Source organism: Drosophila arizonae, chromosome 2, assembly GCF_054131065.1.
Source record: "Drosophila arizonae isolate 15081-1271.41 chromosome 2, UAZ_ARI_1.0, whole genome shotgun sequence".
NCBI lineage: Eukaryota > Metazoa > Arthropoda > Insecta > Diptera > Drosophilidae > Drosophila > Drosophila arizonae.
Genome location: NC_142922.1, coordinates 12,684,784 through 12,710,547, shown reverse-complemented (window position 1 = coordinate 12,710,547; position 25,764 = coordinate 12,684,784). Strand labels below are relative to the sequence as shown.

Here is a 25,764-nt window from a genome sequence, read left to right as displayed (position 1 = left end):
ACGCTATTAGCATATAAGTTCATTCCTATAAAATTGTCTAGAGAGTAGAATTTTTGTCGCAATCGAACGTACGCTGTAAGCGAAGTCATAGCACCTGTATTTCTTTGAGTAATGGAAGGTAAAGTGCGGCATCACCAAGTCGTTATACACCAGCTTTGCTACTAGAACACGCATTGCTTGCTGGAATTACCAACTGCTAGCCACAGAATGTCTAAAAGATATTTATGGGGTCTACAACGCTTCCCTTTCGACCCGTTACCTACAATTTTATAAAATATTTATACGCTGTATTCAAATTCCACTAGATACATGGTAAAAGAAACTAGCTTAAATGCTATGAGCCACTTACAAACAGTCTTTTAACTGCAATGACGCCATAACAAGGCAATACTTATCCCAGACGAGGCAATACGTATACCTACCTGAATTAAAATCATTCAACTATAATGAAATAGAATATTTAAGAAATCAAAGCCCAAATTAAACGTGTCTATGCTGTCTTACAGTTCCATTCAATAGTTAACGCTCGAAGGAATCTCCTTGAGTTACAACAGAATGGAAAAAATCTATAAAATTCATATTAAATTCAGTTGCTCAAAAAGCCATTTGCTAATGAATTCGTACGCCTGTTAAAATATTAAAAAGTACAATTGCCTTCAAGTGTTCATATATGTATTGCATTGTATTGTATTTTCACAATTCATGTTAAAGCTTGTGAAATGTGCCAGGTTTTGCCAGTCCAACCGCAATTTGGAGTATGTAGTCATTTTTTTATTGAATTAAAAAATATAATATGAAATACCTAGTGCCATTCTCAAAAAAGTTAAAATCAAATAAATAAAATTTTTCAGTAGAGTTTCCCACTTCTTCGCACATAAGAAAAGCAAATGAGTTTCATTTTCGTATTCGCATAGATCGCATCATTTCATTTTGTTTGTATTTCTAGCATTCATTCTTTATATTTTGTACAAAAATGAGTAAATTCCATAATAGCATGCCTAAAATAACACTAATGCCAAGTAATGGTATGTAGTTGAAAGAAATGGGTGTCGTCATCGTTCAGCCGGCGTACCAGATGTTGGATGTCGTAGTTGAGTATTTACAATAGGAATAGAGTTTATGTTGCCCGGCTGGCGAGTCCTTAGAGATATGTTAGAGCGCAAAGTAAGTAGAAGTACGAGTAAGGGCGGCTGGGAAATGAGAGTCCAGCAATAGCAACAGCTTCAGTTTTTCTTTTCACTAGATGGCAAAATCACCATGATCCGGGGCCAGGTCACAGGGTCGCCGGAACTCTTGGCCACGCTCATGTATCCACTTGTTGGACACTGCAAAAAAGTAGAGAGTTTAGCCGGACAAGAGATACAATGCTAGACAGAGGCTCAACCTACCCCATTTGCTGCCCGTGAGCACGGGACACGCTGCATGTCGCGTTCGCACATCGCCTTCGCCGGAGCGATGCAGATTCATCCAGAATGCAGCCGTGCCCTGGAAATAAAGTGAAAGTCATTTAATCAGGACTTAATTGGATTGGAGCTCGTAGAGCTACCTTTTTGGGCTTCAGAACCGCATGCAACGAGGTGAAGACTGTGGCACCGCCCTGCTCCACGTCGCTCATCTGCAAGGCAAGGCGAAATACATAAAATAAAGTTCAGTTTAAACATATTAAGTTCGTAACTCACGTAGAACAACACGGTGGCAATGCGATTGCCCAGATTGAGACCCTCGAAGGCGCGTATCTCCTCGCGCTATAAAAGAGAAAAGAGTAAACGCAACATTAAAGTCAGGTGTGCTCCAGGTGAGCTTGATTTACTTCAACTTACTCGGGCGAAATCAAAGTGTGGCTCGTAATGGCCGCCAATGCCGTAGTTAACCACCTGCAGCTCCTCGGCCGAGTCCATGTCGAGGCCAGTCATGTCGGCGGTGCGCTGCACCACAGTGCCAATCACTCGGTGCTCGGCGGTCTTAAGCCAGGCGGATTTACTGATGCGGTAGTTGGCCGTTTCCAGGGCGCCAGTCACTGCGTTTTGGACGGTGGCACGACGGAAGCGGGGACGCGCCATGCGCTTGAGTACCTCAATCTCGCTGTCGAACATGGCGTCGTGATAAATTACAATGTATGGATCCAGGAAGGCCTCCTCCAGCTTAAGCGGCGCTAGCCTCAGGAACGGCACATTGTTGCTGACATAACGACAGCGCAGCGGACGCAGGACAGAGGGCGAGAGCTTCAGCTCGCCACGGCACAACATTTCGTAGGCCTTGCGCTCGGTCATGTCGAAGACGCCAGGATCGCTCTTAACCACGGGCTGGACAACAAAGAGAGGATAGTTGAAAGCACTAACTAACAAAGTCTTGTAGGGCAAATACCAGATCGGAAACGGGCGTGGCATCGGAGCCATCGTCCCCTTTCACTTTAAGCTTCTCCTTCAGCTGGGCAATTTCCTTCTCGTAGAACTTCTTGTTGCCATTGGCCCGCTCGTGGTCGGGCAGCAGTTGCAGCAGCTCGTTCGTCATGGTCAGTGCGCTCTCCACATTGCCTGCACGCCCAAATTCCAATTGCAAAGCCAATTCCAGGTTACATTGTCGAGTGCCGGATGGGAGAGTCGAAAGGTGAGAGAGTAGAGCAGACAAGACTGAATTAATTACTATGCCTAAAAGCAGGCAACAGTTTTTCGTTGCTGGCGACCTTGACTTCTAATTGCTCGCATTCAATCAAAAGTTCTCAACAATGGGCGTACAGTGAGCACTCGTGAATAAGCGACACTTCAACATGCCAACTGCATTTGGTTTTTTTTTTTTTTTTTTTTTTTTTTTTTTTTTTGTATATTTATTTTAAGCGCTGAATCTGTACAATGCAAGTTTAGTACCTTAACAACACAATTAAATTATTTATATAGAACCTAACCTTCTGATGTATTCAGGAGGACTTACAAATATATATTTACAAGTATCGCTAAACTAAACTTATCTAATATTTTTGGCAAAACCCAAGCGTTTTAATCGCATTTCGTATCACTATTTAGTGCGACGCCCGAAGGCTTGAGCTCCCATCGCTGCCTGACAAATGTTAAACGCATCATACATTATTCATAGGCGCCACACAGCCCCAGCTCAGCCCACAACGTGTGGAAAAATGGCCAGCAAATAAGTTCAAGTTTCTTATATGCAATGGCCGAAAAACAACTAAAGCAGAAAAACTTACTAGAGACCTTCAGGCCCTGACTTTCTTGTAAAACTTTTAGCATGGTCATCGAAATTATTCACATTTATTTATGGCCCAGCCTTGCCTCGGCAGTCGCTCAGCGGCGAGTCCTTAATTAGTTTGCCAGACACTTTAAGCGGAGCACTTACTTTCAATGAAATTTCGGTCGCCTCCAATCCCGACCTGGCTGAGAGCTTCAATTTGCATTTTGCTTGCCAATGCCAGCCATGCTGACACGGGTGCCCTCGGCTGATCGACGGCAACGGGATTTCTGTGTCAGCTGTAGGTGTGCGACAGCGGAGGCGGCGACTGAACCGGGGGCGTGGCATGGCATTGCAACAGCAATTGTTTTTCTTTTTTTTTTTTTTTTTTTTTGTATTTTTTGCATTTTTTCTGCAGTATGGCAGCAATTCCGTTTAGCGCAGCACGCCCACAAATACTGCGAAGTCAGTTTTTTACGCAGCGCACAAACAACGGAGGAAAGAAACAAAGAACAGAAAAAACGGAAACCCAAGGCTGTGGCATACTCTGTTGAAAGGATGTCGATGCAGTTAGGAGCGTGTTGATATTTTTTGTCTTAATATTCAATTTGCTTGTAGAATTTTATAAATTCTGAATATTCACATTCTGTATATTTGTTTATATTATTTTGAACGATTAACAAAAGCTCCAAGCTGAGCTCAAAATAATGAATTTCATTTAAGTAAAACACGTATTTATAATTCAAATTATTAAAAATAAATTTAAAAAAAAAATAATTTAAGCGAGACAAAAATTTATATTTAAATTAATAACATAAATTTCCAAAAAAAAAAAAAAAAAACAAAAAACAAAAAAAATGGGTGATTAATACAAGCCAACAATTTATAAATATATATATATATTTTTTTTTAATTTAATAATTCAAGGCAGCAATTTATAATAATAAAAAAAAATTAATATATTAATAAATTAAAAAAAAAAAAACAACAAAATTTATTAATACATGACAAATATTTGTAAAAAAAAATAAATAAACAAATAAGAGAATTAATTTGTACTAAAATGTAAAATGTAATAATTCAAGCAATCAGTTTTTTATTTTCTGTAGACTTTTAGAAGCACTTCATTTAGTTAAATTTCAGAAATTAGTTTGCAATAAAAATCCGAAAAACTGCATTCAACTGCAGCTGTAGCAAAGCTTGCTAAACCTTCAAGCCCAACAAGCCATTATAAAATTGGGTATATAGTAAAGGCAGCTCACATCGACCATTAGGGCGGATAGAGATTCTGCTATAGATACAGATACAGACACAGATACACATACAGATAGATAAACACAACCAGTCACGCATTGTGTTGACTTATGAATGTGAGACAGTGGGCTCAGGAGACGGAGGGAGCATTTGCCATAAGCTTAAGAATACGTGAGGGGGTAATGCGACATTAATAAACCGTACTTCTGTTTGCGCAATTACGTGCACTTGCTGGGCTGCAGTAGGCACGTGATTCTGTTTATATCCGACGGCTGCACGGCTTAAGCAACGGCAAAGGCAACGACTACAACTACTACTACAACTACAAATACGGCACTAAGCCAGTCACAATATTGCCGTTGCTCCTGCAGACAGGCAACAATTTTTCGCACTTAACGAGCGTCGGGCTTAATCGCCGGAGAAGTGCTGCTTGGCTCGGCTGGGCTGGGATCAGCTGGCAAGGGGCCAGCAAAGTGCAATTTCCTGCTGTCAAATGGCCAGGTGGCAGAGAGATGCAGTAAAAATGCTCAGCGGCTACGACTGTGGCTGTCAAGGGGTGTCGAAAGTGTCATGCAAACGAGTCGAGACACAACATAAGAACTACAGTAAACACCCACACGAATGTCTGTCGCCAACGACAGCAACAGCAACAATAGCAGCCAAAATGGCCATTGAACTTACCCTGCTTGTAGGTGCAGAAGGCAAGGTATTCCAGGACATCGGCACGTGTGAAGCTTTGCGTTTGATTATGCGGCTCCTCCAGCATGCGGGCCATGGCCTCGTTCATCCAGAGCACCGTGTGGTAGTAGTCCCGATTAACGTACGACTGGCGGCCCAACTCGAAGCAGTCATCCGACGACATTGCCGTGCTGTGTAATATTGCAAGCCCCCGGCAGTTTAGTCCCCATCCAAGTTATTTCACTTTTACATTTGCCTACACTCACCTGTACTGTATGCCGTTCAGTTTGCCACGTGCTAGACTAGACGTGTCCAGCTGGTAGGTGTCCTGCAGGCGGAGCAGCGCCACAGCCGCCCCATTGAGGTCCTCGTCCGAGGGAAACTTCAGTACATTGCGATATTGCGTGAGGTTCTGCACAAAATCTTTTGAGTGGAGCAAAGCAAACAAATCAAATTCAAATCGGATTACAAAGTTTCTCCCAGTTCGAGATAACCCACCTGCGCCCACTTCGTGTGCCATCAGATTCTCCACCTGCCGCCAGTCTGTGGTCAGACGCTTGGTCAGTAAATACGCATTGATTGGATTCGATACGTAGGCAGTTATATCGCTGGCTGCATCTGCATGCTCTCTTTGGTATTCATCCATTTTGCTAGAGTGCAGAAAGAGAGAGAAAGAGAGCGAGAGAGAGAGTTACAAAGTTTTATACAAAGTTTAATAAGCAATTTAATTACGTTCAAGCCATTGCAAACTTAATTACGGCTACATCTGTCTCGTAACGCCCTCGAAGCTTGCCACAAACTGCACTGCAGCTCGGGCGTAAATCAAACAAACACTTTGTAAAGTTGATGCTGCAAAATGTTCGTTTTATTTATAATTAATGAAATTAAAGCTGAGTACACTCCAAAAGTTTTTTTTAATTTTATGAAGCCAGCCAGACTGCAAAAAGTTTTGTATTTAATATTTATTTTTCTCCATCAATGAAACTTAAAGCCCAGCCGAAGCCCCGCTCTAAAAACTTTTTGGCTCACTGCAAAAGTTTTATGGAGGTCAAAGCAACATAAAGAAAAAAAAACATTAAATGTCTCCGAATTCGTTAGATACAGCATTGCAATAGCAAAATTATATTTATTGATTTATTTCAATTTCGGTATCATGTGACAAATCAAAGTGAAATGCGAGCCCTGAGGCGGGCACGGAATTTCTCATAATCGTAATATAAGCTCCTTGTCAGGGAATTAAAAAAAAATATATATATAAGTTTCTTTTTTTTATCGAAGTAAACAAGTAAGAGTGCTCTAGAGTGACCGACTCTTCATGCTGCCTCTGTTTGTACGCAGCATCTGTGTTTGAGCTGCACTTGTGGGCTTTACTATGCCAAAATATTTATTCAATTCCTATTGCTTAAATGGAACTCTCTGATACAAGTTTTTCGAGTGTAATATCAATTTTAGTATGAGGAAATGAAATACAGAAATATACATTTAAAATTTAAAGTCTCTTTAGCCTTTATGATGTACGGACAAACACGGCTAGATCTACACAGCCTTCAACTGTTCTTGCTATAAACATTTTAATAAATAAAAGTAAATAAATAAATAAATAATAAAATGAAAAACAAATATAAAATAAAAATATCAATATATATAAATAAAAATGTATAAAAAATATATATAAATACATAAAGAAATACTTCGAAAAGACATTAAAAATAGGTATATACATAAATAAAAAAATAACAATATACAAAATATATAAATAAATAAACTAAAAATTTAAAAATAAATTAATAAATGAATAAAAAATCATAATAATAAATAAATAAAGATATATACTGTATGGCCTCCTTCTCTCTTTTATATACATCTTCACAAACTCACTATAGCCATTACAATCAAGAAAATAAAAATTTTAATTTAGTTATACCTTTTCTACAAAATTCAAAGCCATATTATTTACATTAAAATATGTAAAATATTTAAATTTTATATATATTAAAGGAATATTACTAAACAAGAAATTGATTCGAGTTAAAAATGAGACGCTTAAATAAAAGTCTTGGCAAAAGTATAAAGTTGAAATGAAAATGATAAATGAATGCAAATAGAAACAGATGACAGTTAACGAGAGCTGAAGCAAGACTAAACACATTCAAGATTAATTAATGAATAATGGTTCATTAGGCTAAAGAAAGCGAATTTAATAAGAATAAGAATTAAAATTAGAGGAGATTCGGGGTGACACATGAAAAATAAAATGAGCCCAGAGAACTAATTAAGACAGTCAGCCAGGTAGAGCACGCGAGCTCCCCCTGCCTCAAATAATTCAGATAAAATCTTCAGTAGAAAAGTACAAAACCATGAGTTGTGTGCGATTGTTGAATAACTTTATTGTATGTGCAAATCTTAAGCAAAATGTCGAACAATATCATAGACAATAATTTAGATAGTAATTCTTAAATAAATGCTGATGCCTTACAACTAATTACAACCCATTTATCTCAAGGCGCGCCCCATGTTGCGATATTTACAGTCTTGAAAAATTCAGTGCAGGAATTTGGTACACGTCTCCAATTACGAATACTTTTTTTTGGTCTTCTAGCCGTTGCGGATGCCGCTCGCTAAAAAGAATAGAGAGAAACTAAGACTAAGATTAATTGCTACGAACTAAACTAAGGCTAAGACTAAGACAACAAACAGCAGACAGCGTCTAGACCACATTGACGCGGTTGTCTGGCGGCGGGCGATAGCACCAGAGGCTGCCAATGACGCCCAGGCCGATGAAGAACATGGTGAAGGTGGACAGGCCCAGGATGACGCCCGTGGTGACATCGTGGAGCGGCAGCCCCGGGAACGGGTCCAGCACCAGGATGAGCAGCAGGCCGCAGCACTTGAACAGGCAGAAGATGGTGACCAGGATGTAGCCAGAGGTGTAGCTACGGTTCGGCAGCCACTCGCAGTGGCGCGAGCGAAAGCCCAGAAATCCAAGGCCCATGCCGCAAAAGGAGGCAACCAGTCCGAACTGCAGGTAGAACGACTTGCCGAGCTAAAGTAGAGAAGGTGGGATATAAGTCGAGAATCGATGGGAGCGAGTCGCATTGAGCACACTTACATGGGCGATCATGTAGATGATGAGGCCGGCATTCATGGTGCTGCCCAGGACGAGCATCAGCGAGACAATGGCCAGCGTGATGGTGGCATTGGCCAGCTTCTGTGGGTACGAGTTGTTGTTGATGTTCGACTTGCCATGGACGCTGCTCAGATCCAGCTCCTGGCCCTGCACACGCGGACTAATCACCGCCGTGGTGCGATCACTGGCCAGCTGCTGCTGTTGAGCTGTGGCCGTCGCTGCCGGCTTCACCGTCTCGTAGTGCAGTCGCTGTGGCGAGAGTCGCTGCTGGCGCAGCGGCAGCGCCGGCGACGGCGCAACTGAGACGGTGGTGGTGGTGGCCTGCTGGTGGAGGCTGATGTGCTGCTGGCTCTGGTAGAGCTGTAGCTGACGCTCGCGCAGCAGCTGCTCGTGGTGGGCAGCGTTGCGCGGCGTCGAATGGGCCAGGCGCGGTGGTGGTTGCATTTTGCGGGGTGTGGTAAGCAGCTCGTGCAGCGCTCGTGTGGCAGCTGCCGCATTGCGCTGCTGCGGGGTCGATGTACGCATGTTGAATGGCTGGTTCAGCTCGGTGTTGCTCAAGCAGGTCTCCTGCTGCGCCTGCGCCGAGTCCTCCGCCGCCAAGTAGTCGTCATCCGCTTCCGTCGGTATGACCGCATAGCGATGCGCCCGTCCATTGTGCATTTGTATGATCTCCTGGTTCTCGTCCACCAGCTCCTCATCCTCCGCCGTGGGCACCATCTGATAGCGCTGGTTGCTGTTCTTGTCCACAATGAGGAAGGTCTTGCTGCCAAAGTCGCTGGAGAAGGCGTGCTTGATCTTGGGCGCTGGCTTGGGCGGCAGCGCGTTCAGTGTGGGCGGCAGGCTGGCGAACTGCGTCTCCTGCTGCTGTTGCGGCTCCTCATGAAAGGAGTGCGGCTCCTCGTCTGACTGCAGGCCTTGCCGCGAGCCATACCGATCCAGATTGTCCTGCGAGCGAGCCAAGCGCTGCGCCGCCTGGCCGGGCACAATGGCATAGCGACTGGCCACGGCGCCCAGATCCTCCAGTGGCACCAAGGCATAGCGGCCACTCGAAGACTGCTGCTCCTGCTGCAGTTGTTGCTTGTGTTGCTGCTGTTGCTTCTGTTGCTGCTGTTGCTGCTGCTGTTGCTGCTGCTGCTGCTGGTACTGTTTACGCGTCACCGATCGCGTCGACATGCTACGCTGCATGCGCAAGGGCCCCTCGCGCGGGTCGCGGCAGGCCGCGGCCGGTGGCTGAGCGGTGCGAGAGACGGCATTGAAGTTCAGCTGCAGGCTGCGATTGTAAATGGACTCGACGCAATTGTTGGACGCCACCGGATAGAATTCGCTGTTCTGGCAGAAGGCCGGATTCGTATAGTTGTGCCTCGACATGATGCACGCGCACTGTACTTGGCTGTGTTCTGGGAGTGTTCACTGTATTCACTGATCTCGACGGTTTCAACTGCAACTGCTTGAGTGATCCGCACGGCACGACAACTACGACTCGACTGAACTGCGACGCTGGCTGTCAGTCGCTCCTCGACTAGCAATTTCCTGCGCCGGCGCGCAGTCGAGTGGATCGGCAGAGACGGCAGCGACGCGTGCGTTGCTGTGACCCCCCCTTTGAATAAAATATAACCATTTACTTGGCTTATATACTGAAACATACACACAATAATTGAGCTCAAGACAACTCTGGAACAACAACAACAACAACAACAACAATAACAAAAGCAGCAGCGGCAGCAACAGCGGCAGGCGTCGTTTGGCGCGTTCCGTTGTGCTGGAAACATCTGCTCCTGTTCCTGCCGCTGCCGCTGCCGCTGCTGCTGCTCATGAGGGTTGAAACGAATTTCGACTACGCCGCAGCCGGCATTGCAAGTCGTTTTATCAGCATTTTGAATTTATATTTACACAATTCATAACAGCGAAATAGGCGACGCCTTTATATGCTCATGCACATATACATACACACATGTATATGTATATAGGAAGCTCGCTACCCTGGCTCAAGCGACCGTTACATTCGTGGTGCGAGCGCTTATCGAGAGTCAATAGTGTCAGCCGAAACACCCACCACGGCGTGCAGTTGTTAGCGCTGCATGTGTGTGTGTGTGTGTGTGGCTTATCTATGTTGGCCAACTTAATTGGATTTCGGCCCAGAGGCAGCGAGAGACAAACGCAAAAAACAACAAATCAAATCGAGATTTGATGCTGCAAGGACAACTGACAGCTGACAGCAGACGGCAGACGGCCCCCAAGGCTCCACTTCTGTTTATAGTAAAATGTTGTGCATTGACATTCAGCGTGCAAAAGGCGCTCGCATCGTTAACAATAAAACAAAGCATGGCGCGGCAGTTGGCAGTTGGCAGTTGGCGCTGGGAAAAGCCGGCGAATTCAACTGCTGCCAAATGGAAAAATTTAACTCGGCATTAAATTTTAATTTGCTGGCAGCGCGCAGCAGCCAACAGTTTGTGGCACGCGCCATGACTCGGCAGAGATGCGGAGGCAGAGGCGCAGAGCTGCAAGGATGCGGCTGTGGTGCAATGACAACAAAGATCTTCAACAACAGCTGACAGCTGTTTTGGCAGCCCCCCTCGGCGCTGTCCCTTTGCGTTTGCCAGACGCAGAGACGAGGGTAGAGAGGGGCGCAGCAGCGGATCAAGTAAATAAGATAGATCCTGCTTGGGCTCCTGCTGCTCTCTCTCTCTCTCCCTCTCTTTGTCTCTCTCTGCTGGCATACTTGATTAGGGGAGTTGCCCTACCGCATCCGCTGTGCCCTTTATCCTGCATCTACGTCCTTCCGCTGCACGCAGGGCCAACAATCATTTACCACACAAACGTATAATCGAGTATATAAGCAGACATATGTGCGCCAGGGGTAGCTCAAGATATGCAGAGTAAATAGCGTTCGCTGTGTCTTTGGCGCCGCATAAATAGAAGAGAACAGGCATACACACGTACATCTTTATCTATATGTACGTAGATGTACATGTTTATGCTTAAGACATATTTATGCTGCTGCTCGTTTTCTGCAGATGCAACAGCTGCCACACGCACGTGGCTAAAATACTGGCGACAGCCACTGTAATTATGTGCGTACCTCACAGCCTCACCTGCCGCTCTAGCCATGAATGTATGTCTAGTAGTTTATGCTCCCTCATCTACATAAACAGCACATTATACGAGCTAGATTGATTTAGTCGAGCGTGCTTCTGCTGCGAGTACTCTGCACTCGAGCTACTCGAGAGTTGGCCATGAAATAGTAATTGCCTGATGAATATATAAGTTTTGTTACCTATATACATTAAAATATGCTGCATAATGTCCGCTCTCTATGGATTTGTTGTTGTAGTTGTAATATGCTTATATGTGATTTATACATTATAATATATATGGATTTTGTTTCTTTTTAGTTTGCTGTAGTTATTTATGGGATAATAGGAAGACTAGCAAAAAGTGTTGAAACCTTATTAAGATGTCTTGACCTCAGTTTATTTTCATATTTATATTCGGTAGGCGATAAGAAAGTGTCTTTTATATCCGTCTCTAAGTTAAGTAATTAAGAGAAAGACGGAATAGACTAGACTAGCTCTGTAAGATCTCGAGCGAGTTGAGAGAGACTTGATGAGAGCTTGCTTAATTATTTTTCCTAGTGTTCCGCATATATTGTATAAGAATATACTCTATGCACATATAATATATAACTAATATACATGCTTATATTTGGATATTTATATATAGGCATTTGCAAAGCTCTTTCCACCTGCTCACAAAATGCTCAGAATATATTTTATTCGTGCCCTATTTTGCTTCCCGTTCTACAATCTCTGTGCATACCAGTTATTCAGCTGCTAATGAAACTGCACTACATATAAAATATTTAAGAATATATACATATATACAGCTACAATTGCATGCAAGTGGACAGCATTAGCTCAGCACCAACTCTCATAACAACATCGAAAAACAACACAATCACATACTCAACTCAAACTTAACCCTCTCACACGCAAATGCCACGAATGCCGTCCACCCTCTCACTCCATACAAGTAGCTTATAAAACCTCTCAACTGGAATATCATAAGAGCACAAACAACTAACTCGCTTTACGAAGACATAAACAAACTTACTACCGCATTGGCCACAGTCAGCATACAACTCACACATACATTCACATATCTCTTTAATATTAACAACAGTTACACCTAAACATTCAACTTCAACTCTGTTTAGAGTTTGAATGAAACCCTATATGCTACATACTCTATCTATACGCATACATATGCATTGCAAATATATGCAATTAATCTTCAATTTAAAGAATTCGGTCGAATTGGAACAACAAAAATCAAAATTCTATAAAATACACATTAAACGGAATGCATTATTTAGAAGCCTTTGCTGAAAAATGTATAATAACTGTTTAATAACTGAATTTCAGTAGAGTTTTTAATAAATAACAGTAAAACGGAAATGGCTAAAGATTACACGAATCAAATTTGTGTTCAATTTATAAAAATTATTAAGCTTATAAATACCAAACCAAAAATAAATACAAATGTTTTCTGCCATTAAGTGATTAAATAAATATTCTTCTTATTGAAATGTGAGGATCATAACAGTTTCATTTTCTTACTTTTTACACTGCACTACATGTGCAAAGTGCACAGCTCATACTGTAGTAGCCTGAACATATTTCTACCCTAACACAATTGTGCTCAAAAGAAATCAAGAGAACTGAAATTACAGCTATCAACGACTTGAGTTTATATAGGTATCTCAAAGGCCTGCAAATGCAGCTGTAAGATACTCGATGCACGCTTGATTTATGAAAAGCGACTTAGCAGAGGTTGTCCCTGCTCGGTACTCACTTCTTCAGATAGCTCAGTCTGTCCTCCTGCACGCGTATGTAGCCCTCCAGATTGCTTATCAGTACGGATTCAGTCTCAAGCAGTTCCTCCATCTCCGCCAGCGCTGTGTACACCTCGCCGCGCACCGTCACGCCAGTCAGGGCGAGCACCAGGACGCCGAGTGCCAACTGCAGGCGCTGACAGGACGACATCGTGCGGCCTGCAAAGCAAATAGAAGCGAGGGCAAATAGTTAGAGCATTTCAATTGCATTTTATGTGAGTGAATTCAATAAATGTCTAGCATCTTGCCAATTTGCATAGTGTTTTTATGGGCCAACTGCAAGGCCCATTGCCAATTGCCAATTGCCACCTCCCGGGAAGTTAATTTGGTCATCGATTTTGCATTAGCCACTGGCGGTGTAAGAAAAGCAGTCTAAGCCCGAGCACCAGACTCACTGAGCTCGAAATCAGCTTTCGTGCTGATTAATGTCCTGCTGCTGCCCGGCTGATACGATATACTGGTCTTTAGCCTTTAAGAGTCGCTCGTGAAATGTTTTTTGTTTGGAAATTGCCGTTTCAATTTGTTTTAATGAGCTGTATTTTTAATTTGGCCAACCGTTTTTGTTTTATGACATTCGGTTTATTGCTCTTCTCTCGTAATAAGAGACAAAATAAAGTCAATAAGTGAGTGTGCAAAGAAAGTGCAATAGAAGACTCTTAGATACCCTATATACATATATTTAAGGTCTAGAATTCATCACCGATTAATATTTAAAATCGGTACTAAATGATAATAATAACTTTTTAGCAATTTTTTCCCATATACCCCTGAACGGGTATTTCATATGTACATATATAATAAATTAAAAATTTTCACATAGACTTGGTCAACTCTTTGATGTGATGGAAATCTGATAATATTTAAATTTTCAGCCAATAATTTATTCAATTAAACCCGCCCAGAAATTATCAATCAAGTTAATTTATGCTGGCGAATTTGATTTGTTATTCAGATTTGCGATATTTGCAGACATTCGGTATTTATGACGGCCGAAGGAAATGATTATAATAAAACCGCCAAACGTGATTCTATCTATGAACAAATTGAAATGGGATATACCATAAGATATATTTCGAGTGAAATTTTGGATTCCCGTTTTAAATGAACGGTAATTAATGAACTTATCGCAGCATCTTGTTTCAGATAATTTTATAACGCCATTAATTAGCAACATGTTCTTTAATCGAATGTATAATTATATTTAAGTACGCTTTTGGCTCGGCCAATCAGATTTAAATGGGAATCAGAGCGCACATTCCAATTGGACTGTGGCTTCTACCTGCCTGATTGCAAGGACATCACACGCATCGCAGACGCCATTTAATTAATCCAAATTAATTAGTTCGTCTTCTGGTCTACCACAGGCCACACATCAGGCACCTCACGAGCACAACCAGCACTCACACACACAAAGACACAACACACAACACACACCACACACAGACACATTTACACAACACCAAGCACACCGCAACACTACTCAACATGGCACAATATTACACTTGCACTCGCATGACGCTCGAGCTCTAGCATCACCATCAGCCAGGCGAAATGCTTTTCAATTTGTGGTACAATCTTGAGACTCGTTCTTGAAGCGAAATGAGAGCATTTCAATTGGGGAAAAGTTTATCTTCCATGAAAAATTGCGAAAGAAACTCTTTCATAGTTTAATGTGCAAATTAAATAATTTTTGCTCATGGCCGGGAATATTAATAAATAATAATTTATAAAGAAATAACAATTTTAAATTTGTTAACTTTTAATTATGAATGACTTGTTAACTTTTAATTATCAGACGTTGCTTATCAGTTTACTGATTGTTAATTATAACAAAAGGAAATAATTCTATATTATTCCTTTATGTGTGTTTAAACATCTATTTTACATAAATAAAAAACTTGACAAATAGAATTATATAATAGTGGTATACTAAAAAGTTTATAAGCTAAATATCCTGCATAAAATCGAAAAGAAAATTTTAAAAATTGCTACGTGAAATACTTTTAAAGTTTCTTTAACCTTTGATAACCACCCAGTTGAAATGAATTTTGATAAGCATCTTTCTAATTATGACAAATGATTTTATTATTTATAATAATTGTTTGACCCTGCTTACATTTTTATACCCTGAACCCATTTTCAATGGGAAATCAGGGTATAATGGTTTTGTTGAAATGTATGTAACAGGCAGAAGGAGGCGTGGCAGACCCCACAAAGTATATATATTCTTGATCAGGGTGACGAGCTGAGTTGATTTGGCCCTGTCCGGCTGTCTGTCTGTCTGTCCGTCTGTCCGTATGTATGAACGCGTCGATTTCAGAAGATATAAGAGCTAGAGACTTCAAATTTTTTTTAAAATGTCCGTAATTACAGCGCGCATATCAAGTTTATCATTAAAATTCGATAACTCATCCCGATCTTTTTTTATCGATAAAAAACCTTATCGAAAACCAGTTATAAAATTATATCTTCTACACCTTTATTGCTAGAGTCTGCAAATTTTTAATGTATGCTTACATGCAATTTATATAATTTCGGTTTTTGTTAAAATTTACCCCCCACCCTTAAATTCACCCCCTCACCCTCAAATACTAGAGACTTGTGCTTTGGCAATTACATGCATATCCATGTTATAATCATAATCTAAAAGTTTCATGAAGATCGTACGTCCATAAAAAAAAGTTATTAAACAATTAAGTTCTCATAGTAAGCGCACACTGCAGCCCATGCGTGTTTATGCGTGGGTGCTTGTGTGTGTATGTGTTTGTGTATGTGTGTGTAAGTGTTTGTGTATGTGTGTGTGTATGTGTATGTGTGTGTGTATGAGTTTGTGTATGTATGCGTGTGTGTGTGTGTATGGGTGTCTGTATGCGTGTGTGTATGTATGCCTGTGTGTGCGTACGTGCGTGTGTGTGTGCGTGTTTCTTGTGTAAGCTGAAAGACGCAAAAAATTATTGAAATATCTATTGCTCCAAGGGTTCAGGGGATCTCGTAGTCGAGCAGTCTCGACTAGAGCTTTCTTACTTGTTAAATCTTATAATTTGTAAACCACTTTTTAAATAATACAATAGAATAATTCATTTTATATATAGGACCTGCCATACATGATAGATGGATTAAATATAAATGAATCAATTTGGCTAATGTAATACTATGATATCAGACATATAATTTGGGTAATGTAATCAGACATATCAAAGTATTACATTAGACAAATTAATTTATTTATAATAAATCCATATGTAATACATAGATATATATCTTTAGAAATGCGTAATATCAAGAGTCGTAGGCTGTTATGGTCTAACAATCCACATTTATATTCGCATAGTTAAATAATAGTTTCGACAGCATTGCCTATATGGTTCTATAGAAATTTTTAACTGTTTTCACAATATTCCCCATTTATAGCAGATGCGACAGCTGGAGCACCCGCAGCTAGGGATATCAAAAAGTTGTTCACTTCCAAAAATATGTAACCGTCGTTGGAGCGTCAAACCGGTTGATCACCAAATTCTAGTTGGGCAGGCCCAGCGTCTCTTCTGATTAGAATTAGTTGTCGAACGAACAGATTCAAGAGAAATTGGAATGTGGGACAACTAATGGATGCAGCAACGGTTTGGGTCGACTAATAAAATGTTCTAATCGCAACATCAACTTTTAACTGTTTTTTCTTTTTTTATTTCTTTTCGTCTCGATTGCAGCATAGAACTATTAAGTGGAGTTCAAAGAACTTTGAAAGGCGCATTGTTATGCAAATGTATCTGATGGATACGCGTCGATGATGCTGCATGTTCGTTGAGCGAACACAAGCGTCGCATTGTTTTTCGTTCGCTCTTATAGTGAAATGCTTAAATCATTAACGGTATATTGGCCAACGCGTACGCATTTATTGAAATGCAAATATTATTGTGTATATGGCCGTGCCCCAGCATTCACAACGTTTGCAGTTGCTGCAGAAATTGAATGAAACACGTGCGGAATTTTCGCTTTTAATGAGTTCACTGAACTGTTTGTTCTTCGCCTTTTGGCCTTCGCTTTTGTTGTGCTGACCAATGTTATGCCTGCACCTTCGCATCTTTTCTTCCACGCGAAGAAGCAGAGAAACAACAAACGTAACTTCTTGGCCAAAAACGAATCGAAAGCAAAAATCTTGTTCACTGGCAACTGAATATAGGGCATGAAGAATTTATGATTGAAGCAGCGAAAATTTTGCCACATTCTATTTTCTCATTTTTCGGCTCAGAATGAAAAGGAAAGAAATGAAAAAGTGTTTTTATTTGTAGTAAAAGTTTTCTTTAACTAGGGCGTGGCAAAGGAGTTGCCTCACGGAAATGGGGTAAAAGTTTATTTCTTTGGCATTTTAAAGAGCAATTGTACATAGAGTTGAGCTGGTGACTCTGATTATACATCCTCTTCTTCATCTATTTAATCTTGACACTAAAAACCTTCAAGTAAAAAATTCTTGTTCTTTGAATATGTTGTATATGTACTCTATCCGAATATTAAGACTACTAAATACCTAGAATATTATTGAAGATATTTTGCACATATTTCTACAAAATCTATCCTCATTTCAGTTCCAGTCTTTACTCGCGCACCAAATGAGGAACATCCCCTAGTTTCGGCCAAGTAAAAATTTCATTGCTGTTTAACATTTTAATGACTCGTCTAAGACAATTTAAATTAAACTTCTATGTGAATGCAGAGCAGAATAAATTGACAATTAAAAACAAATAAATTTCACAATCCAACCTGAGTATTGTCCAACGAGTCTTGTATGGCTGCTTCTCAACAGAAAAATATACTTATAAATAATGCACTGCAGTTGCTGAAAGTCGAATTTGTTATATCTCAAATGCAAATGAAGCCAAAGAAACATTTAGAAAATACTTGAGATTCAAATTATGTTAATATGCCAAAAAAAAGTAAACATGACAAAATTAAAATTATGTATACCGAATTATGCTATGCATATTTTTATTATTATTAAAATGAAGCGTAAAATTGAACAATTTATTGTTCAGCTCACTTTAGTCGAGTTTCAAATGCTAAAGTTCTTCCCAACAATACAATAAAGTGAGCCGCTTTTGGAATATATTATAAATATATTCTTTTTTATACACGCTCTCAAAGTGTTAAGTATATTTTATCTGGTGCGTATATTATATGAATTTATATTCATATAGAAATTCGTAGTTCCTTTTGCTTATAGGTGAACCATCCATAACAAATTGGCTGAAGAGGTAATTAAAACTGACAAGAAATTTATTTTGTCCAAACTCAAAGAATTTTATTAAAGAGTAAAAGCAAAGCCGTTTAAAGTTATTAATATATATACAAAAAAATTATTTAAATATTAAAGTTTATAATTAAATGCAAACAAAACTTTTTTGGGCACAAGCTTTTTATATTTTTATTTCGATGCGAAAACCCCTTTCAAACAAGAAAGTTGAATAAATATATGCTCGTTCATTAACTTAATTTTCTTAAGAATATAATATAAAAATATTTTTATAGCATAAATCAGTGATTTTTTGGCCCTTATGTCTTTGAAAAATTAATTCATTCCTTTTCACCCATACCATTGCACATCTGGCTGTTTGCTTTTTAAATCAATAAAACGAGAAAAATATGTACATAAAAAGCGAGAAAATGATGCGAAGCTACGACAAAATGTTAAAATAAATCAAATATATATTAATATATTTATATATGCATATATATATACATATATTTTTGTACCATTATATAACAATTGTTTTTCCTGTGATATTTGTTCAACTACAATACTAGCAAATTATTTATTTCATGCTATTTAATCACAAAAATTAATTCACCACAAACACTTTTCGTTTTCACTCCACACCAAAATTGTAAACACCCTGTGCATACATAGTTTCACTTACAATGTTTAAGGAATTCGTTTGCATTTTGAATATTTTTGCTATTTAAATTGACCAAAAGGCCCACTGTGCCCTGCCCGCCCGATTCGCTGTGTTGTCTGCCGTCCTCTTTGGGATTTCCAATTGAATCAATGAAACTTAATTAAATTAATTAATTATTCAGTTACATGTCAATTGAATTGCAACTATTTTGCTAGTGAACGAAATGAAATTAGATTGTGTCCGATACAATTATAACGCGAGCAGAGTAAACTGAGCTGAATTCGCCTGCTGGCAAATGCCGTTATTCAATTTGTTCTGCAACATCGAATTGCACTTTTTGTGTAGTCGTCAGATGCCACGCCCACTTTGGTGGCTGCCACATTGCAGCAGCGAAATTCGCTTGCGTGTTGCTATTATGTACACCTCTCGCTCGGCTGCCAATGCGTTTGCTTATGCAACTAGCAACTAGCAAATTTTCTGCTAAAAGTCGCGTCTTCTTTCGTGCCTCGGAATTTGCAGCTAACAAAAAATTGCAAAGTTTTTTTTTTTTTTGGGTTTTGCCTTTTGTTGCAATTAAGTTATGAAATGCAATTTTTTGCGCTGACGTTGCACATTAGCTAAATGAAGCGAGTGGCCCACTGACGAGCTGAAGAGCTCACTAACTGACTGACTGACGGACTGAGGGACTGACTGACTAACTGATTATTTGTTTAATTTTTCTTTGCTGTGGCTCGAAAAATTTTTCAAACGCAGCAAATATTCTCAGCTCAACTGCAGCTGCTGCAGCTCAACCGCCGGGCTTTGCGTGTCCGTTGCGGATGACAGGGACAACGTAACCTTAGCCGTAGACGTAACCATAGAAACCGAGCTTTGTTAATGTGCCATCCTTTAACTGCGTGTAACATCTCCCACACACACACACACACACGACTTGACTCTTATCATAAACAGCCAGCAGGTGGTTGCTCGTGTGTGTGCTGCAGTCAGCTCTCCCTTCATCCGACTCTTTGAATTCCCAGTACTGCCAACCAATTTAAATGAAACTGTCAACAAGCAGAAAAATACGTACAGTAGATGCTCGCTACAGACTCTATTCTATTTGCCACAGGAGACAGCATAAACTATGAAACATTGTAAAACTAATGTATGTTACCTTAGAGAATTGTAATTGCAAATAATAGCAAGCAAGTTTGGTTAGCTGCAATGCCGTAGAATTTCCAGCTGAAAACTCTATCGACGGTGTTTATATGTGATATAAAATAGTTTTGATAAAATTGACAGACTTGAGCAGAATATATTAATATATTAACTTTTAGGTATTTCTATTGTATATTTAATTATTATTACATTATTCATTTGAGGTATTTCCTTAAAATTTAAATCATGTCTGCAGAAATGCTCAATATTTATTATATATATTATTTATGTATATTATTTATTTTAGATATTTATTATCTATGTATGTATATGTATATGTATAGGTTTACACGCTAATAAAACATAACCTGTTACAGTCTATGAGTATATTTTCTATGTTTCCCCATTCACAGTTGTTCCCTTCCAGTGTTACAGTAGTATGGGTGTTCGGCTGGGCGCTTTTACAGAATTTTTGAGGAGGTTTATTATATTACCCGAGAGAGTTTGCTTCTTGCTTGCATACTTTTAATCTCTGACTTGCAAATTTTCACTCTTATAGAGAGAGAGAGAAAGAGACAAAGAGAGAGGGTTAAGGTAACTGTTGTTGCAGAGTTAGAATGAGATGGGTATTTAAGGGCATTTGGACAGGGTCGTTTTGATTTCAAGCAACTAGAAATTTTCATTTTGAAAGACAGCACTATGGGAATTTAAAATATAATCATGCAATTAGAATGGCATGTGGTTAATTTAAATCATCAGAGATCCCACATATATATTTATTTATTTAAATATAATACTATTTTACTGTTTATTCTATATTCTATTCTACATTCCACGTCAACTACCTAATATAAATGTCAAGCCTTAAGGCACAAAATTTACACTCTTCAATATTAAATAATCAAGTAGAGTGATATAGGGAAATACAAAGATTTTCCTTTAATATTTTTTCTTTTCCTTTTTCTCGTTGCCATAGAAAAGTTGAAACGAACCATTTATGTTGCTGCTCAAATGGAATTGATATTAAAAGCGAAGTCTTCATGGCACAAGCATCAAATTATCAATATGTGACCCTTGACCTTATATTGGTTGAAATGAAATGTAAAGGCAAAATCAAAAGTTTGCATCGAATAATAAATTATAAATGAAATTAATATTATAAAATTTTTTTAAATTTTTGCTTAAATATTTTGGGCATGAATTATAGATTTCGTATTCATATTATTAAATAAATATAAATAAATGTATTATATATTTAGCGGTTGGATAACCTATTTTAATGTATTTAAACAAATTAAAGAATTTACTATAATGCTTAATTTTACTCAAGAAGTATTTAAAGCAATTTATGCAGAATATTTATGTAGCACAAATAAAGTTTAAACTATTCATGAGTGTTAAGCGCTGAGCTCTGCAATGCTGAGATATGAATATTTGGAATTAAAATGCTCTATTCTTTTATTGCCAGCTTGCACTGTATGTTGTTGTAGAGGAAAATCAAAATGAAACAAGAGAAATATATTGCGAGGCGAAGCTGCGGCATTGTTATTCAGGTGCAAATGTCAGGCGAACGCCATTGCAACAGGAATTGCCATATGGCAGTTGTTGTTGTTGTTGTTGTTGTTATTGTTGTTACAACTTGCCACAAGGTAAGTTGCACATTGTCCACCGCCAGTTGGCAGTCGAGAGTTGCCAGTTTCCAGTTGCATTTGGCTGGTTGTTAGGGCTGCCAAAGTCATAACTCAGTAGCTGACATTTATGTGGTGCTCAATTTTGGTAGCCAAGAGTTGGCGCCGTTGACATTTGTGGCAAGTCTTTGTCATTCACACACAGACACACAGATACAGAGATGTGCTGGCATTTAATGGGCAAACAGCATCTGACCTTATGTGAAGTGGAAGCGCAGCTGACTGTAACTCGAGCTGCCCCATTGCCAGCTCCAATTGGCTGCGCCTTTTGGCCAATTCGTGTGCATAATTAAAATCAAATTGACAGACATTTCGGTAATTTTGCCTACAAAGCACATTTGACTGCCCTGCGAGACGAGCCAATTTAACTGTCACTTGAAAAAGTTCGATCGAACAACAGATACAGATACATTTATCTACTATATACGAGTGTATATCTATATGTATGTAGCACTCGAACATTTATCCCATCTGCTGGCGAGTGACAAAACTTTTCAATTTGAGCGGCCGTAATTTAATTGGCGTAAATGCGACAGGCACTGTCATGAACTTGAACCCGACTCAATGCGGAAAAAACTCTTGTGAGCAACATTAAATATGTATTCATAATTTCACATTTTCTGGCCAGATCCGGCTGCTAATGCCCAGCCGTTTCAAGTGCATCCAACAAGTTTGCTCATTACAAATGACAAATTGTTGAATTGAATATGCTCAGCGCATACGCTTTACATCTAGCCAGCCGATTCACCTTGAGCTCTCTAAGCATAAGCCCCGTAAATACCCGCTTGACAGTCGCATCTAAACCGGTTAACATAGCTACCTATAAGCATAAAACAAGAGGTGTGCTCACAAGCATGGATGACGAGCAGATACCCTCTATTCATGTATATCTTAACTTATAGTAAAATTCATAATGATTTCTTGTACCCCACAATTCGGTATTAAATTTCTTTCTAATTTTAGTATTTTTTTTTATTATTTTTATTTATTTTTTTTAGTTTTTTTATGAAGGGTCCATTTTTAATCCATCCCTACAAAATTATTAAAAAGTAATTACGTCCGGCAGTATCGAAATTTGGTCGCATTTTTTTGCTTTGCATTCTATTCTGCATTCCTTTTTTTTTTTTGCAAGGAAATTTTAAATTTTCATCTGCTTTATGTTATATATTTTCTTGAACAAAAGTGTTAATAGAGGGTTTTCTCTTTAGTCTTCACGCTCAGCCTACAATTCACTCATGTATGCACTTATGCATTTCCGTCTATTTATATGCAATCTAGTCTCTAGGCTGGCAGAACATATGCCAAATAGTTCTCATATATAAACTATATATATAAAATATATAAAATATTACAACTAAATAGACATTTCATTTAGCAGCTATTTCTACCCTAAACCCATTGAAAAAGAGGAAATCAGGTTAAAATGGTTGTATTAAATATATGAAACTGACAAAAGGAGGCGTGGCAGACCCCATAAGGTACATATATTCTCGATCAGGGCTATGAACTAAGTCGATTTAGCTTTGTGCGTCTGTCTGCCTGAGACCTGTTTTAGTCTGTCACATCAACAGATCGGACAGTCGATCACGCCCCTTTTGGCATTCTTAATGTGTGCAGAGTATAAAGAGATGTGCAAGATAAAAAAATGCCAGCAAATGCAGCTGCCAGCTTTGGCAAAAGTTAAAGCTAATTACACAACAAACTCGTGACGAAGCCGAAGTGGGAATTGAAAATGGAAGTGGAAGTGCAAGTGGGGACATAGTTGCAAGGAAGTGGCTATTGCTGACCATGAGCTGCAGTGGGGCACCTGCCACAGAGTGGAGCAACAATCAGGGCAGCACTTTCATTTCATTTGCTTTCATTTCGTTTGATTTGATTTCATTTCATTTGGTGCCCGCTGTTGGCCTTTGAGCTGCTTTCGTTTTCCTCTCGTCAAGAGATGAACTCGACACTGAAGTGAGCCCAAAATGAAAAAATAAACAAAAATAATAATCAAAATAAACGAATAACAACAATTGTCGGCTCAAGTGCTTAACAATTTGTTTGCAATTCAAATGCTGTGTGCCCACGTCTTATGACAAGTTCCCTACCCAACTGGTAAGGGATTCGATGCGTGCAAATTGGATATACTAACTGAAACCATTACGGCTGAGCCGCAGCTAAAGCGGCTTATACGCACTGTACGTCAATTCTACGTCGTCTGGGTGCATTAAACCAGAATTTTGATTAATAAAATTCATAAATTTTAGCAAATCGTCGATTAATTGACGCTATTTATATTCATAAAACGGAATATATGTGTGTATACAAGTATAATAAACAAGAGTTAGTTATTCTAAAGAGACGCTAATAACTTGAGCAGATTCTAATTGGATTCATATTCGCGAAAGGAGCGTGATGTGATGCGTGGCATTCTGAACTAAATTCAATTATTATTTAATTGATTTGAAATCATTCAATTTCTTTTCAAATCAATTTTAAGTATATATATGAATTTTAGAAAATAAATTTTAAATTTCATTGAGAATGTAGTCGGTGTTATTCCAATTGGAAAAGCAGCGCCTCGCTTGAAATTCTTATTCACATCTTTCAAATAGTTGGCAACGCTGCAACAGTTGCAATGAGCTGCTCCAGTTCTGGTTCCAATTCCAGCCTGCTCTCATTTAGGGGTTGATTTCCAATGAACACGGAACATAAACACAACCGAAGTGCGGCGCAAAGCAACAAGAAGATGGAAACATATCAAAACAAACGCAGGCAATTGACTACGTGACTGGGCTGCTGCCTTCAATTGCCTCTGCGATGCCGTTTGCCCCGCAGCAGCCCACACACAGTTTGTCGATTCGAGATTCTCTACTTATCGCATAACTGGGAGCATTTGACGCGTGTGGCGGTCAGCGGCAGCGGCAACAACAGTGGCAGCGACAGCGGCAGCGGCATTATTTCGATTGCGTCCCCACACATGTGGGCAACGATAGAAGCGGAGATAGCGCAACTAGGCGACAGTATTTAAATGCACATACATATAAAATAACAGAATAACTTTGGACATGAGGAACTCATATGTTTCTCTGTTATGACGTAGGTCTATGCGTCTCTCTGGAAATTTCTTTCTAATCAAAAAAATGAATATTTTTAATTTCGAGTTGACCCACATTTTGTGGAGTGAGAGGCGAGAGGAAGGGTGACAAGAGGCTTATCAGTGCAGGGCGGAAACTGGATGCCGACAAGACGATCTTCAATCGAACACGTCAGCCCCTTCCCCGGTCGAGGGGCCATACACCCGCCCCGGCGCACTTACCCTGTCTATGAATTCTGATTTCCTGGAAAACTTGTTGCCCCTAAACGCTGGGCCAACAGCCGCTGTTGCACGGTGTAAGAATCAGAACGCGTAGGCGTCGATTCACTCGTTCTTTTCTCTGTTATTCTTAGCGTTGTCTTTTAGCCTTTTGTTTACAGCTAATCGGGGCTCTTTCACGCACACACAAACTGCAGTCGAATGGAACTCAAGAATTCTATTAACACTCAACAACTTCCTTTTACAATTTGTTGTAATTAGCAACTAAAAAGAATACACGCGCACACACAAGCTAACGGACATACATACATATGTTTGATATTAGTATGTATTTATTTAGCCAGTCCTGATTTATATTTTTGTTTTTTGCCTTTGTTTTCTATTTGCTTCTGGCTGTTGTGTGTGGACCCTATCGACAATGCGACCGCGCGCTCAGCACCACAAAATGGAACTGAAAGCGATATTATTGCCGCTATAGCCGCATGTGGATACATTCCATAGGCAAGAGCCAACGAGCAGAAGAGCGAAAGGGAGAGCAACAGCTCATTTTGTCGGGTTTGTTTTGAGTTGTTCTTCGTAGTGAGATACGATCCACGCACAGCTAAAACAAGTTCCAGTGAACT

General features: G+C 39.6%; 2 protein-coding genes across 2 annotated transcripts; both read right to left on the bottom strand.

Moving 5' to 3' along the window:
* Positions 1-892: 892 nt before the first annotated feature.
* Positions 893-25,604, bottom strand: PH4alphaEFB (prolyl 4-hydroxylase subunit alpha-1). The gene is made up of 11 exons (XM_018018622.2): positions 25,145-25,604; positions 13,091-13,289; positions 5,611-5,762; positions 5,379-5,535; positions 5,116-5,303; positions 2,365-2,534; positions 1,821-2,303; positions 1,680-1,745; positions 1,547-1,615; positions 1,389-1,485; positions 893-1,325 (listed from the first exon to the last, which is right to left on the bottom strand). Exons 2-11 carry the CDS (start codon positions 13,279-13,281, stop codon positions 1,240-1,242), a joined length of 1,659 nt encoding a protein of 552 aa, XP_017874111.1. The 5' UTR covers positions 13,282-13,289; positions 25,145-25,604; the 3' UTR covers positions 893-1,239.
* Positions 7,475-13,080, bottom strand: spdo (sanpodo). Its single transcript, XM_018018620.2, has 2 exons — positions 8,222-13,080; positions 7,475-8,155 (listed from the first exon to the last, which is right to left on the bottom strand). Exons 1-2 carry the CDS (start codon positions 9,605-9,607, stop codon positions 7,820-7,822), a joined length of 1,722 nt encoding a protein of 573 aa, XP_017874109.1. The 5' UTR covers positions 9,608-13,080; the 3' UTR covers positions 7,475-7,819.
* Positions 25,605-25,764: the final 160 nt, after the last annotated feature.